This window comes from Galendromus occidentalis, unplaced genomic scaffold (assembly GCF_000255335.2).
Source record: "Galendromus occidentalis unplaced genomic scaffold, Mocc_1.1 scf7180000077526, whole genome shotgun sequence".
NCBI classification, from domain to species: domain Eukaryota; kingdom Metazoa; phylum Arthropoda; class Arachnida; order Mesostigmata; family Phytoseiidae; genus Galendromus; species Galendromus occidentalis.
Window position 1 is genome coordinate 291,966 of NW_003805514.1, and position 15,100 is coordinate 307,065.

General features: G+C 51.2%; 3 protein-coding genes across 3 annotated transcripts; 2 read left to right on the forward strand and 1 right to left on the reverse strand.

The window, feature by feature from the left end:
• The first annotated feature begins 356 nt into the window (after window positions 1-356).
• Ing3 (Inhibitor of growth family, member 3) lies at window positions 357-2,358 on the forward strand. The gene is made up of 5 exons (XM_029112750.1): window positions 357-384; window positions 608-679; window positions 870-1,133; window positions 1,254-1,436; window positions 1,538-2,358. Exons 1-5 carry the CDS (start codon window positions 357-359, stop codon window positions 2,356-2,358), a joined length of 1,368 nt encoding a protein of 455 aa, XP_028968583.1.
• Window positions 2,359-4,456: 2,098 nt separating this feature from the next.
• Window positions 4,457-7,157, reverse strand: LOC100908894 (uncharacterized). Its single transcript, XM_018641234.1, has 8 exons — window positions 7,102-7,157; window positions 6,814-6,961; window positions 6,601-6,690; window positions 5,745-6,525; window positions 5,401-5,638; window positions 5,183-5,263; window positions 4,825-4,968; window positions 4,457-4,736 (listed from the first exon to the last, which is right to left on the reverse strand). The coding sequence occupies exons 1-7, from the start codon at window positions 7,136-7,138 to the stop codon at window positions 4,898-4,900; spliced, it is 1,446 nt and encodes a 481-aa protein (XP_018496750.1). The 5' UTR covers window positions 7,139-7,157; the 3' UTR covers window positions 4,457-4,736; window positions 4,825-4,897.
• A 734-nt stretch (window positions 7,158-7,891) lies between these two features.
• On the forward strand, window positions 7,892-11,178 carry LOC114828468 (uncharacterized). The gene is made up of 4 exons (XM_029112736.1): window positions 7,892-8,217; window positions 8,349-8,476; window positions 8,629-8,783; window positions 10,047-11,178. The coding sequence occupies exons 1-4, from the start codon at window positions 7,892-7,894 to the stop codon at window positions 11,028-11,030; spliced, it is 1,593 nt and encodes a 530-aa protein (XP_028968569.1). The 3' UTR covers window positions 11,031-11,178.
• Window positions 11,179-15,100: the final 3,922 nt, after the last annotated feature.

The window sequence follows — 15,100 nt, forward strand, 5'->3', positions numbered from 1 at the left end:
TCTCGGGCTCGCGGAGCCCGCCGACCTCTCAGCCGATCGGTCAAACTTGGTCCCGGTCGCTTCCTCCCCTCCGGGAGGAGTTTCCGAGCATTTCCCGACGAATAAATTTTCAAGTCTATCGATCTCTTCAATTCATGCACACGATGTCCACTTCCCGCATTTCACCGAATGAGGTCCTCCATTCGACACATTCGGTCAATGTTCAGACACACATGGCGATTGGAAAGTGATTCGTACCGGTTCCCGGCGGAGCCGGCCAGTCGAATTCAAGCTGGTTATTCTGACTGCAAATTCATTCCAGTTAGGAGGTTTCCGAGGTTTTCTTATCCGAACGTTTCGTGTCGCGCGGCCCGGAGATGCTGTACCTGGAGGACTACTTGGAGAGTGAGTACGGGACGGTCAAAGTGATCTCTGAGCGAGTTGTTCGCCGGCATATGCTGATTCCGAACTGATAGACGAAGTGTGACAGCATTTCACGGGAATGAATACAGTCCATCTCGAATGGCGACTCAGCGCTCATCGAAAGAAAAAGAATATGAAAGCTCGTCCTGACCGTCGTCCAATCGCTGTAAAATATGTCACTCAGTGTGCTTTCCGCGTGTTACAGTGATCGAGCACCTCCCTCAAGAGCTCCGAGATAGATTCACAGAAATGCGTGAAATGGACCTCCAAGTTCAAAGTAGGTTTCCCAATCGGTTAGACGCTTACCACGATGTGCGGCACTATTCGATATTCGGATATTCAGTCAGATAGAAACATGTGGTCGTCGCGGTGTCAGCGACTGCCGAAGCGCGGTCGCTGCCGCTCGGGACGCGCGGTGTAGTTCGAATGTTTTCCACCTCAAGTCTACACACGAACCCGATCTTTAGACTCGGTGGACTCTCTTGAGGAGCGTGTGAAGCAGTTTTTCATCAACGCCAAGAAGTTCACCGCGGAGCAGCTAAACGACGAACGCGACAAGATCAGTGCCGCCTACTATCGGGCACTCGAAGACGCCGACGAGAAAGTTAACATCGCAAACCAGATCTTCGACCTAGTTGAACGATACCTCCGGAAACTCGACCAGGAACTGCAGAAGTTCAAAATTGAACTGGAAGCCGACAACGCGGGAATCACCGAGGTTCTAGAAAAGCGTGAGTAAACTCAAATCGAGGATGTGAAATTCCTCCGCACGAGAGACCGCCGGGTCTCCGACGGCGTTCATCACGAGTACAGGGCTCACAGCCTCGCATGAAAAATCTCATTGATTCTAGGATCTCTGGAGTTGGACAACGCAAGCACTACTCCGAATGCGGTAGCCACACCGGCAGCTACTGCAACCCCATCCCGGCAGAGTGAAAAGCGCCGAGCTTCCGGATCCCATCACTCCCATCCGGAGAAGAAGCAAATCGTTGAGAAGATGCATGCACCGGAACCCTTGATACGGACTAACCCAGGTAGGAGCTCTCCACTCGCTGGGAGGTTGGCTTCCGTTAGCTTCTCCAGGCAGTCACCGTGCTTGAGAGAGATCTCTAATTCTCAATTTCCTCCCCTGAAGTTACTCCGAACTCATTGGCGCCACCGGCCCGAGTTGCCTCACCGTTGAGCAGAGCTTCGTCCGCGGATTCCACCCGTTCGAACGAAGTTCTCTCGTCGCAATTGGGCTTGGGCTCGCAAGCGATTGCGGCGGCCGCATCACAAGCGATCGCGGCCACTCAACAGATGCAGCAAGGGCGGAGGTCCGCATCGCTGAAGGCCAGTTACGAGGCCATCGCAGTGCAGAACTTGGCCGCCCGTGAGTTTACTCTAGGATCTCGTGATATTGCGTCATTGACACCGTCGACAGCGGCGGCGGCAGCCGTAGCGGCAGCGGCCTCTGTCAGCCACTCGACACCGACCGCAGCGAGCGGAAGCACTCCGAACAACTGTTCCACGCTCAGCAGCTCCATATCGGCTCTTCTCGAAGCTCCGTTGGCAACCCCTACGTCGCGTAAAAGCAGTAAAAAGGTCAGACCTTCGACTCAGAACAGCTCGGCGAACTCGGCTGCCCACCACCTGCTCGATTCGACCGATTCTGCCGGCCTGAGCGCGAGTCACGCGAATGCCGCCGCTGCCGCCGCCGGTAACGAAGACGCCCAAGCGGCGGACAGCGCCGCGCCCTCGGCTTCGGGAACCACTGAGTGGCAGTACGATCCTAATGAACCCCGATACTGCATTTGCAATCAAGTTTCATACGGTGACATGGTTGCGTGCGACAACGAAGGTTGTCCTTTCGAGTGGTTCCACTATCCGTGCGTGGACATCACCCAACCGCCCAAAGGCAAATGGTATTGCCCTCAATGTACTGCGAGCATGAAACGCAGAGGCAAATTGCGTTGAGAAGGGTTCTTGTAGGATATACATACATGAAATGTGTATTCGTAGGTAGAGCGAACGAATTTGTAGAAGGCTCGACTGCGGTCATTATGAGAGGGGGACGAAAAAAAATCCGATACGACCGCCAGCGAACGAGACTCACGGTTCCGGGCGATGAGCTATGACACTGCAACTGTCGACGTCAAGGATGCTGTCATTATCGGGATTTCGTTCCTTCTCTACCAAAGTCGCTCGGAGCTCCTCCTCGCTCCCCTTCGAAGTGATCTCATCGCGCGCATCAAGGAACGGTACTGAGAATAGTTTCGCTAATAGAAAATCACGTTTTGTGTTGAACGAAGGGTACACACTGAGAACGTTCCCACAGAGCACTGAAAGCTGCCAACGTCGACGGGTGACGTCAGAACGAATCGTCGTAAAACATGAAGCCTGTCATTCGCTCCGGAAATTCAGGAATCTGTGCGATAGAGGTTAGCCCGTACGATCAAGTTGCCGCCGCGCCCGTCCACGGAATGCTCCCTTTTTCCGAATTGTCAGCTCCCTGGTACCCAGCACAAACGAGAAGAACTCCTTCGACCCCCTGTAGTGTCTAAATTACAACTGACTGTGTGCCAACTCTCCTCTCTTCTGATTGGCGTCCCCTCAGAGGTCCACTCTCACCAGCGACCGATCACCCTCCCCCCCCTCACCCCCCGATTGTTCTAGAAGATTAGATAATAGTCATACGCTTGGTTAGGATGTGTTAATCAGTTTGCGGGCGAAATTCCCTGATCGGCATTGTGCACACACCCGGGTGGGGACCAAGCTGTACCTACTGACGAATTTTACCGACAATAAAGAATCAGAGTTTCGGAAAGATGATCTATGTCTCCGTATGGCCTCAATCGTTATGTTTGAATCCCGCTCATTCAAGAATCTCACGAGTGGCGGAACACGAGTGAAGCGAATCCTCTCCCTGGGGAAAGTGAATTCCTCCCGATGTCTTCGAGCTCCGTATATCGACCTTGAAGATATCCGATTCTCCGCGAGAATCGGATTCTATTTCGTCTGAACTATAAAGTAGAATTGATGCGCTTATTCCAGCGCGAGGAATCTCGGCGGTTACTTGATCCACCGACCAAACAAGAAGTGTTTTGTAATTTCTCTCTGCATGTCTCGAGCGGGATGAATGCCCCGAGCCAGCGATAAGATGACTCGTAGTCGTATAGGCGGGGATTCCGGTGGCGTCGCCGATCAGGTTGTCGACCGATAGGGGATTACACGCCATCGGGTGGACGAGGAGATGAAAGCAAATTGAGCTGACCGCTGATACCCGCGTGCAGAAGAAGAATTTTTATTCGATTCGTCTTCGATAAAGCTTCCGAGGTACATGAGACCTCGCGGCGGACCCTCGACGAAGCAAGCGAGAAGCTGTATCGAGACAGACCAAGAAAATTCGGGCTTTCCGCGCTCGATTATTATATATTAACTGAGAGCGTGCCGACAGCTCATGAGTGTACTTGCGATATGCGAGGACATGTTTCTCCCGGAAAAAAGACAAGGTCCACTTGGACATCGGGACGAAAAGCGAACATCGAGAGCGGGCACTTCGTTCTATACTTTGGCCCGTTCTATGGACTCAATGCAACTCTCTTTCGATTTTCTCGAGAAACGACAGGGGTGAACTTCAACATCAAGTTCAATACGATCGATCAGGAACGATTCGCTGAGGAGGGGATTCCCGACCCAGCCTCCGGGCCATGCTCGTGCCGGCGGAGCCTCGGTGCCAAGAACGGAAAAATGTCGCGGGGAATCGATTAACAATCGGAATTAGCGCTTTTTCCTCGGAAACTCCGGGAAGCGGAAATTTTCCGGGAAAGCTCCGAGTAGCGGAAAAGTCCCCCTATCTCGTAACTCTGCTCGTAAGCGTTTTCCTGAATCGTAAATCGCTTGGGGAAAGCTTCAATCCCCTCGCGCTCCTCTTGGCCGAACTCTCATCGTCGGGAACAAATCCGTGCGACGGTCTTTCGCTTCTTATTGCATGAGTCGCCGTTCCTCGCGATTACGGATCAGTACTATGATCTCTATAGACCTCACAGGACTATTGGCCGAATTGAGTGCGAGCTTCGTAAAAACCTACATATTTTATTCGGAGAGACCCCTTTCGGGAGTCATGGGATCCGCTTCCGAGAATTGACATGAGTTCGATTGTTGAAAAGGCGGACTTGTAGAGGGGAACCTCGCAACGGTTTCTCTTCAATAAAATGATGTTCTCCTCGGATGATTTTTTCCTGCTTATCGTATTAAATCCCGACTTGTCTCACATGGAATTCGTCCTGGAGCGCAATGACGGCTTAACTTTTAAATCGACGAAGCATGCTCTACAGTAGGGCAGTTCACCGTCGCTGAAACATAGGCCCACCGAAGTGAGTGATTCGTGGCTTCATGCGGACGAGACCATCATTCGACACGGACTATCGAAGCAGAACTCACTCATGGAATGTTCTTGCATTTAGTCGGGCGCCACACCTGGCACAGCGGAAACAGCGTCGATGGTACACTCGTTTCAGGCACGAGAAGCGTTCTGATGTCCAGACTGGGTTTCCACAGAGGCTGCAGGGATCCGTGGTTTTTCCCCTGAAGAAGGACGAAGAACTTACACCAGGTGAAGTGGTGTATAGGATGGAGATATGTTCCTCAGCGCAGGCGATCGCGGGGGAAATGATAAGGCAAGCCTCCGTCATCATTAAGCTCAAAGAGATCGAAAAACATGGAGCATCGTCAGAGAAGTCATCTGACTGGGATTGATTCGTCACAAGAAGCATATGTTTTCTATCGAGGGTATTCATACTCATTTCATTCGTCAGGAAGAGGGCTCGAAGCTCCTGAAACGATCTTTCTTTGGCTCCATCTTCTCTCTCGAGTGAAGTATCTGAAAGAAAGTTTGAGTCTAAGTCTGATAGCTTCACAATCGGTCCCTATGAACGCCATCGCGAGGGCTTGTTTTTCTTCCTCCCATTCAGATTTAGGAATACAAATCTTCCTCGCCGACGGATCCCGTGCGCTTGCCTTGAGGAGAGATTGTTCTCGACGATGAGCGACAACTCTGTCTCCACAGCTTCTCATCACAGAAACTGGATGGCGGGCGGTCATCGCAGATGTATGCTTGAGAGCTGCGGAGGATCGGCGTCGAGGACTGAGGTATGGATAGCGGGGACGCGCAAGTATCCGCCTGACGGGCTTGGTCGATTTCCTCCTTCTCGTCGGAACTCGTGCGGAACTCCACCAAGCTAACCGAATGCATCGACTGTGGATGTCGAAGAAGTACACGTTAGGACCTGCTGTGATGATCCAAAGTCACGCCCCTCGAACGGCGGCAATTAGCGCTTTTTCGGTTCCATGTTAACACTTACGTCGTTCGACTTGTCTGCAGAGAGGTTGTGGGTCTCGGGAACATCGGGGCCAGGGTCAAGCTTCGGACAACTACTCGATCGTCGTAGTACTTCGGGACGTCGCAAATCACCATTGTTGGGGAACCTCTCGTCCTTGACTCGAAGGGCGAGTGCAGACACTGACCGAGGATTCTGATCTTCATTGTATCCTTCGTTCAGCTTAAGGTACTCGCTCTCGGTCATGTTATTTGGTACGACCTCTTCCCACTCATTCAAACCAAAAACCAGAAATTCCTTATCAACGACTATTTTCTCGACTCGATTGGTTTTCTCAACACGACTGGCGGCGTGTTCCGGAGCTTCGAACGGTGACTGCACTGGCTCTCGAGGCGGGCCGATGTCAGCCGTCGGCAAGGTGATCCCCATGGCCTCCGCAATCTGTTCCTCGATACCTTTCTCTGAACTCTGGGGGGCAACATCGTCATGGGATTTTTCCACTGCAATCACGGGACTTTCTTCAGGAGCTCCAGTGCCAGACCCAGCTGCTAGCTCCGATATGCTGGGTCTTTCAGGTTGCGGAGGACCACCGGTCTTCTGAAGTTCTGTGTTCATCGACTTTCGAGCGGTATCGGAGGTCTTCGCAGAGCTTGAGGATTCGGACGCTCGAATGGTGGGGTCTACACTCCCGGACGTTCGAAGTCCGGATCCCGGCGTTCTGACTCTCTTCACTGGGGATTCACTCGGAGGCTTCCTCGTATTCTTCGGCTTGACCACGGGCGACAAGAAAATGACTCGACGTTGTCTAAAATGGAGATTTGCATCACGTTGTTTCGGGCATGCAGAGAATCAGAATTCCGGCCAACCGAATTGAACGTACTTAGTGCTAAGGTTGTTGAGATTTCTCCAATCGTCCAAAAGGAATTCGCGTCGCGGGAAGCAATCGTCGCAGAGAGCGATACAAGGCAGCCTGTGAAAAGAACGGGCTCCTCATTGCGGGACGGAGGAAGATTTTCGAGGACATCGAACGTTCCAGCGCATTGAATTACAAGTAGTCGATGTGGGTACCAAGTTTCATCAACTCGAGACTCACAGATTGCAGCGACGATCTTTGAAGAACTCCCTGTGGCACCCGTAGCACCTGAAGCAACGGTTCTTGTGCCAGAAGAGCTTATCGTCACCCACGTCTTGTTCTTCTCCAGGATAAACATCATGCCCGCAATATTCACACGCTGGGAACGCTAAGGCACCGTGTGGTGTGAAGAGAGATGAGTGATCGGACGGATGTTTTATGTTTCTTGATCGTCGAACGATTCGATGGCGATATCACGGGGCAAGAATAAAAATACTACGCGTTCTCTGAAAAGAACCCCCGACTCACCGAAGCCAAAATCCGAAGCTGGAGCCCTATCGGTCATTGTTATCGAGCGATGCAGCCGCTATAGAGCCGATATTGGTCAGGATGCTTTTGAACAGATGGACGTCCGCATCGAGGAACGCTCAACGCGGGATCGAGAATGTGTCTTCGATGGTCTCCCCCGCTCATTCGGGAGAAATAAAAAAACTTTCTATTAACCCGAGAGCCGGAATATTCTCCTGCCCCTTCCAATATTTATCTCAGTCATCATGTTCGATGGAAATGGCGATCATATCTCCTTATCTAAGCGGAGAAGAATCGAGCGAGTATACACTTTCTGAATCTGAAATTCTGAGGCGAAGCGGGGCGTTCCCGGAGTTCTCTGAAGCGTCCGTTGGAGCAAATTAAAGAGCAGTTGTTCGAGCGTCTTCTCCGCTCCGTGTTATCAGCTACCTTTCGATTTGTTATACTTTCAGAGGGATTGGGGCGTGGATCCGTTTCTGACTCATTTCCTTTGACATTCTATGATGATAACTCTGGAAATTCGCGGCTAGGCAAACGTCGGAACCGTGGGCTCACCGGAAAGAGTGCCCCGGCCCTCCAGGGGCGGAGCGCGCGACGAACTCACCCGTATATAAATCGGACATCGTTGACAGTCGTAATCAAGTCGAGATCTCCAGACACTCAAGGTATAGGACTCATTCGACCGGAGGACGGACCGAGCGAAACCCTCACGAAGTCCGTGGCTGAGGTTGTTGAGCGTGACTCTTCGATTGGAGACCAGCTTTCCGAGTTCTCAAGCATTCATTTGCAGATGTTTCCTGTCGTACAACTCGTGGCTTGTGCCCTGACATTCTCAGAGGTCTTCGGCGCTGCCTACTTCTATGGACCCCACCAGAACCCGGTGGCGATCTACTCACCCTACGACTACTATTATATACGGAACCTCCATAGAATTCAATGGGCCGCTCCTGCGGATGCTCCTCCCGTCCTGACCGCACCCTACGTCCCGGCTACCGTGGAAAAGAGCCAAATCGTTCCATCAAGGGCTCCGGTCGCCGCAGCCCCGATCTCCGCAGCCCCGATTGCCGCGGCTCCGACCCCGGCCCCCGTCGCCGCCCAGGAGGGTTACTCGTTCAGGTGAGTCTGCGACGAACAAGCAGTGCTCTTTGAGTTCAGATTGAAGTATCTTCTGGAGCATGGCCGATCCTTGAAGACTTCTGGAAAGAGATTCAACTCGATCACGGTTTTTTTTTCTTCTATTCTTTCAGTTATGAAATCGAAGCTCCCGATGGACGCCAATCCCGCCAGGAATCTGCCGACGGCGCTGGGAACGTCCAAGGATCTTACTCGTTCAGCTTGAACGACGGCCGTCAGAGGACAGTAAATTATTCCGCCGGTTCGTATGCCTCCACATCGGGGCCATATCCCTTCCTTCAACGTGTGGTATATCTTCTCCATATATTGATCGATGGCCCACTCCGATTCGGAGACGATCGACTCGCATCTGTGGAACCTGCAGGCTGACATACCTTGCATCTCTGCTTGTAGGAGCCGATGGATTCAACGCTATCGTGGACACCAATGAACCTGGAACCGAGCAGAAGAACCCCGCCAATGTGATCATCGCCAATTCCGCTCCCATGCCTCAGGGACCTGCTAAGTTACCTACCCCGAAAGGTGAATACATCAGCTCAACCGAGATGGTCAGACATACTGAAGGACTTTCCTTCCTCTCCCAATGAATTATTATCTGATCGATTTTCCTTCAGCTCCCTCTGCCTTCCCGCAAGCGACACCGCAGAAAGCCGAGAAGCCGGCATCCTTTGTCCCCACTCCCTATGGATACAACTGGTGATTCCGGCAGACGCCGGGGAACTATTAGCTTAGGAGTACTATGAAACGAGAAATCCTTCTCCATCCTCACCGCGAGAACCCCCCGATACGGAATTCGATGCAAATCAAATAAAGACAGGAGGTGTGCAGCCCAACACTTCGTGGATTGATTCTTTAGCGGCGCCGAATCGCGTGCCCATTGGATTCCAAAGGGTCTTATCAGGAATCAGTATCTTCTGCTCCGAAACGAACAGCTCTCCAACACCGTCCCCCTCCCCTCCTCCCCTCCGTCCTAAGGGCGTAAGGCTTCACCGAGAGAGACAGCGAATCGTTCACCCCTGAACTCTCAATGAAATCAAAGGCATGTACAAGTAAAGACAGTGAATTCCGTGATAACGATCATGTCTCAACGGATGAGAACTTCCCTCAACTATATCTCCGCACACTCGAAGTCTCGGTCGAACACTATCGGTAGAACGGAGTCCGCCTGATTTCGCGGATACATAGCATAGTGGTTCAAGGATTCTGTACAACAAGCGCTTTCTGACTATAAAGAGAAATTCAGCAGCGTATGAGTGCGAGAGGTCATCACACACAATCCAAGGTTCACGTTTGTCTACATTCAGAGACGCGTGCGGTATCAATTTCAGACGTCCAGTGGTGAAAAAATATTGAGTGAGTGTGCTAGCCCCGTCCTATTAAGAAAACCGTCTGAGCCATCAGACAGCGTGTTGGTCGCCCGACCAGGAAAATTCCAACACTGTCGAATGCAAAGACATGGAAAGTGCAAGGAACGCGATGAAGAAACTCTCGATCCATCGGTCCAAGTTGGTGAGCATTTCAAAAGCACTTGCTGGCGCACTATCCTCCTCCTGAAGACCGAACCATCGGGTGCGCGCCATGCGTCGAACACCTGTTTCGTTCGGAATTAGTTTGTTTTGGAACGAAGGCCGCGGTCAGTGCCCTTCGAACAAGCCTTTCACGGCGAATTGAAGCCATTCCAAGAGACTCACGACCTACTCTCGGAGAGAGCGCTTTAATGCTCTTCGGGAAGCGCAATCAGCGATCGAAGAACAGCGAATCCTGGGATCTCTCGTTTTTTCCTCATTCATGATCTCTAACTCTACCTACAGGTATCTTCGAGTTTGGTTCCTCTTCGCCATGTGCCCGATGTGTTGGAAGACCTGACATCCTTCATTCTACTTCATGTTGAAACGGAAGGACTCTTCAGAATCGGAGGGAGCACCGAGCGGATTCGAGTTCTTCAGGAACGACTCTCCAAAGGGGAACGGATTCCGCAAGATCAGCCAATCCAAGACGTGTGCACGATTCTGAAACGATGGCTTCGGAAGCAGAGCATATTCGAGAAATGCTGTCGTCCTGTTCATCCTCCTGAGAGCATGGAGGATCTCCAGCTGACGCTGTCATCGATGCCGGCGCACAATGTGTTCACCCTACAGCATTTGTGCAAGTTTCTGCAAATCGTTGCCGCTCACTCCGATGTGAACCTCATGGACATTGACAATCTGGCCAGCATTCTTGGAGAGAGCGCTTTCTCCACGGATTGCAAGATCAAGGAAGTCATCAGCGCGGAACAGCTGCGAGCGCAAACCGAGGTGGCTAAGCAGAGTATGAAGCTGCTGGTGAAGAACGCCGACCTCATTCAAGCCTTTGCTCTCGACTCGTGTAGAACGCCCGACAGACCCCGCGAGCGCGAGCTGAAAAAAAGTTTCACGACGCGCATGAAGCAGTACGGCTCCACGCTGAAGAATCTCACGCTCAAACGGAGCCGGTCCCTGTCCCTCGAACCCAAGCCGGAATTCGTGCCGTTCCCATTAATTTTGCAAAGTGAGGAGCGCATCCGACTCCGGGAGCGCCGCGGGACCATGACGCAAGACACCAACGAACTCATGGAGCGACGGAACAAGGCGCTTCAGAGGAAGAATGATCAAGTAGGACAAATTCAAATGAACAACAAAGAAAACACGCCTGTCAGGGGACGTGTACTGCGAGACATCACGCTCGAAGAGCCCCAGCAGCTCGAATGGAAACTTCTGCCGCGAGCGGGTAGTGATGCCTCGCCCAATAGAAGCCTAAGATACCGGGTGAATTGTTGAGACTACCATAGAATCGCAACCAATTGTCGACCTCGATTAGGACTACTATTTTGTTTTGATGTGAACACTTTGAAATTCCTCAATTGCGTTCTCCTGACATATGGTGTCTAGCAGAGGCGTAAAACTAGAGTTTTAGCTAGATAGTTAGATGAATTCTTTACTAAATTCTGTTGCTGATAATGGCGAATGGGAACAAAGAGCTTTGCACGGAGGCAGCACTCGAACCACAAACGCCGCAAGCGAACTCCGTTCGCGTCATCGCACCAGCCCAGTGACAAGGCAGTCGAGCAAGTGACCGAATGACCGACCCAGCGAACGTCTGACTGATCGACTGACTGACTGACTGGCTGGCTGATTGGCTAATTGACAGATACCGACACAATCGAGCTGAAACATTTACCGAGTTTGGGCTCAAGCACATTCGAACAACGCTCCGATCGATGATGACGGGTTGGCTGCTCCGACCGTCTAACGAAGTCGTCGTCGGACCTCCGATCGAAAGACGAATCGGCGAATCGATGGAGGTTAGGATCTCCCGCGGAAGATGATTACACGCAGAACATCGATCGTACCGTCATCGCACGACTCCATTGTCCGATCGCACCCAAAAGGTGCAATTCTATGGACGCGATCGTTTGATGGTCGTTCGCTCAGGAGGATCGATTATACGATCTCTATCTGCATCATCACATGATCAAGATTATCATTTTACGCATAGGCTTTCGAATTTTTCGCATTTTGTAGCTGTGAGCGTGAGTCTAACCGTCTGTTCCTTTGTGTGGGAGATGTTTCTTGTGCGAGTCGTGTGGTTCTTTCGGGTAGCCATACATTTAACGGTGTTTGTTGGTGTGATACTACTACTCTACAGCATACTAAATAAGTGTAAATATGTATTATCATCAAATTGTAAATAAAGCCTTTGTTTCTCATTGAAAAGTGTTGCAATGCCGACGCAGAACCTGGAGATATTCGTTTTACTTTCGTGCTATATATTTCCGAAACCCTTCAAATATCAGGGGGCCGCTGTTAGATTGTCCACGTCAAGTGGGACCGGCCAGCTCCCTGTTCCCGAATGCGGTGCCAAACTCAAACTCAGCTCCTAAGGAGTGGAGTCTCCGACCGATTGATAGAACGTTGGAGCGGGTTATCTCCGGGTATCAGATCGACCATTCCTCTCCCTCCGATTGGGTCGCGTGCCTCATCATCAGAGAGAGTTTGGATCCGGATCGAGCACGATGCGTGTTGAGGTAACCAATACCTTTTCCATTCATGTCGGTTGGCGACGTCCGGTGACGATTCCATCGAGCCGTTCATGCGATCCGAGATAAGTACATCAGCTTCCGAAAGCTCTCCGGAGACCCGGTGTATCACTCGATTCTTGCGACTTGGGGGATCCATCGTGCACGGGCTACCGAAACACGAAGAAGATTCTCGAACTATTCCGTGCTTCAGCATCTCCATCAGCTCCTTCTCCATGCAGATCTGCTTGGCCCGAGACAACGTGTACGGCTTTCGACAAATTGGTGTATTGTCACTAACCAAGAATGGCACTGAGAACTTCTTTACCGGTTCTAGATAAGGAGTTTCAGACACCACCCCGGGAAAGAATTCCTTGACATCATCCATGCAACTTATTTGAAACGTACGCAAGTCACGCTTGAAATACGCATTCGCCTTCATGGATACTTTCTTGTCGTACTGATCCCCGAAAGAGATAGTGTCGTTATAGTGAAGATTCGACTTGAACTCCTTCATGGTGGGTCGTGAGATGAGCATATCGTACTTCAACTGTCCTACGATTAGAAAACAAACAGTTCGTGCCTCATTTCCGATTCTGATGAGTAAGTTAGTCCACCGGTCGTATGTTCGAACTACTCCGCAATAATCTTGCACCTCGACCCGGCGACCCTTCGTACATTGAAGTCCTTCCACGAGCTTTTGATTCAACAGCGACAACGTGGCACCAGAATCTAGTACAGCTCAAACCACTTTTTCTCTTTGTAACAACACGGGAAGAGTGGGAAGATTAGCTCCGCTCAAGAGAACAGTCTCGTTTGATGACTTCGGGGTCGAAACCGAACCCCCGTTTACTAGTTTAAAGGTTCCTCTTCTTCATATTCATCCACATCTTCGACTATGACCGCATTGACACGAGACGGTTTTGGTTTCGATTTGTAGGACTCGGAGACTTTATCTTCTGACACCTCCTTCTTTGGTTTGACAGAAACCAAATCGACCTTCATGATGATGTCTTTAATCGACTGAGGCTTCAGAATCTTGAATTGTTTCCTGAGGTAGAACGGCATCCCTAGTAGAACAGCCTGCAGGAGCGAACGGTCTGTCGCACCAGGATCGGCCCGTAGAAGCAACCTCTGTATCTCGAAATTACTCGGTGAGACTGCCGTGGACCTCCTTGAAATGGTACCTGGTGGCTTGCTCAGCATCCCTGAGATGATCCGCGGGAAATGCCGAAAGAAAGTTTTCCCTCGAGTCAGACGACTCGGCTGAAGAACCGAGAACCGCTAGCGTTGAGTTGTACCACACAAGTGCGACTCCGGACACGTACTCACGGAGGATCATGACTGAGTCGAACGAGTCGCGGCCAGCAACGAAGTGCTCGAACTGAGCGATCCAGGCCTCGGGCGTCAATCTGTCCGATCCGCCACGAAATACTGGAGGCTTTGCTTTAACCCGATCGAAAGAACCGACGGCGACAATTTCTTTCACGATGAGCTTAGCGAACTGCTGAACAACATTGGGAGCTGTCGATTCGTCCTTTTCCTCGCTGTCCTTACCGGAAGGTGCAGCAGGATGAGACGGGGATGCGAAGATTTTGGACACCTGTTCTGACGTGACGTTGAGTCGCACTTCTGTCGCAGCGATGAGCTCTACCGCCGACTTGTTCGGTATCTTCGCCATCACCACCTGCTTGAACTGTGCAGCTGTTGCTGTATTCAACAAGATCCAATCGTCAGTGCCTTCCTCTTTTAGAGCGGCCACTCGAAAATCTCGGGGCTCCACAGAGTCATCGGCTCGGATTCGAACAGTAATCCGAACCATTTTCCAATGTCGGGTGCGCCAATAATGAGTCGAGCTGTCGGACAGACACCTCGTTGTTATCAACTGATTTATTCCGTGACCTCAAGGTCCTTTTATACCCATCCCCTTACTTGTGAAGCTTGCAAATCGGGATTGACATGGCTTCCCAGATCGTCGCCCTTATTCTACAGCAGGTTTGGAGGGTGACAAGTCAGCCCCCCGGGTGGGACAGTACATCGACTCACTCGGGTGTCTATGATCTATGAGTAAATCATTCTTTTCTCATTCGATGCTGGACCTCCGCTCCCTAGCTGCGGTAACATGAAGTCCGGAAGAATGGTAGATAATCGAGAAGTTCCTGAAAAACTTTCGGGTCGAAAACACGCTCTCAGGGATAGCTGCGTCCTTCTATGAGTCTCGAGACAAACCCTCGATAGTAAAGTTCATCCCTGTTCACCCGAAGAAGAACATATATCTCCGGAGTCCGTTTATCCCACGAATTCCCGACGGACTGGGTAGACTCACGCTCGCCAATCGATGCGGAGTCCCACTTGATTTTTTACTGCAATCGTAACTCTAAAAATGTTTTCGATCGGTGAAAAGACAACGGCTCCGGGGATTTTCATACCACCGGAATCTCGTATGCATAGATTTCCACACGGTGATCTCGTATGCATAGATCTCCACACGGTAGTCTCATATATAAAAATATTATCTCCAGTGCTCTCTATTTGTGACGTAGTATCCTCCGCCTCTCTCCACTCTGGCCGCTCTGGTCACTTGTACACCGATGCAAGAAACACGAACGAGTACACTCCCGGTAAGACTGGCTGGTTGTTTCATGCAGCGCAGAGAACGGCTTTCGAGTGTTCCACCGAGCTCAAAGAATCGAGTGAAGAGGTGAGAAAGCTCCTGCACCTCCTCCTCCTCCCTGCACCGCTGTGCAGTATTCCGCTTCACTTGGCTCCAATTATCAAATCTTCACTCAAGGCATCGGAGTTTACGGTCCAGTTATTTTCGGAGCTCCGCTC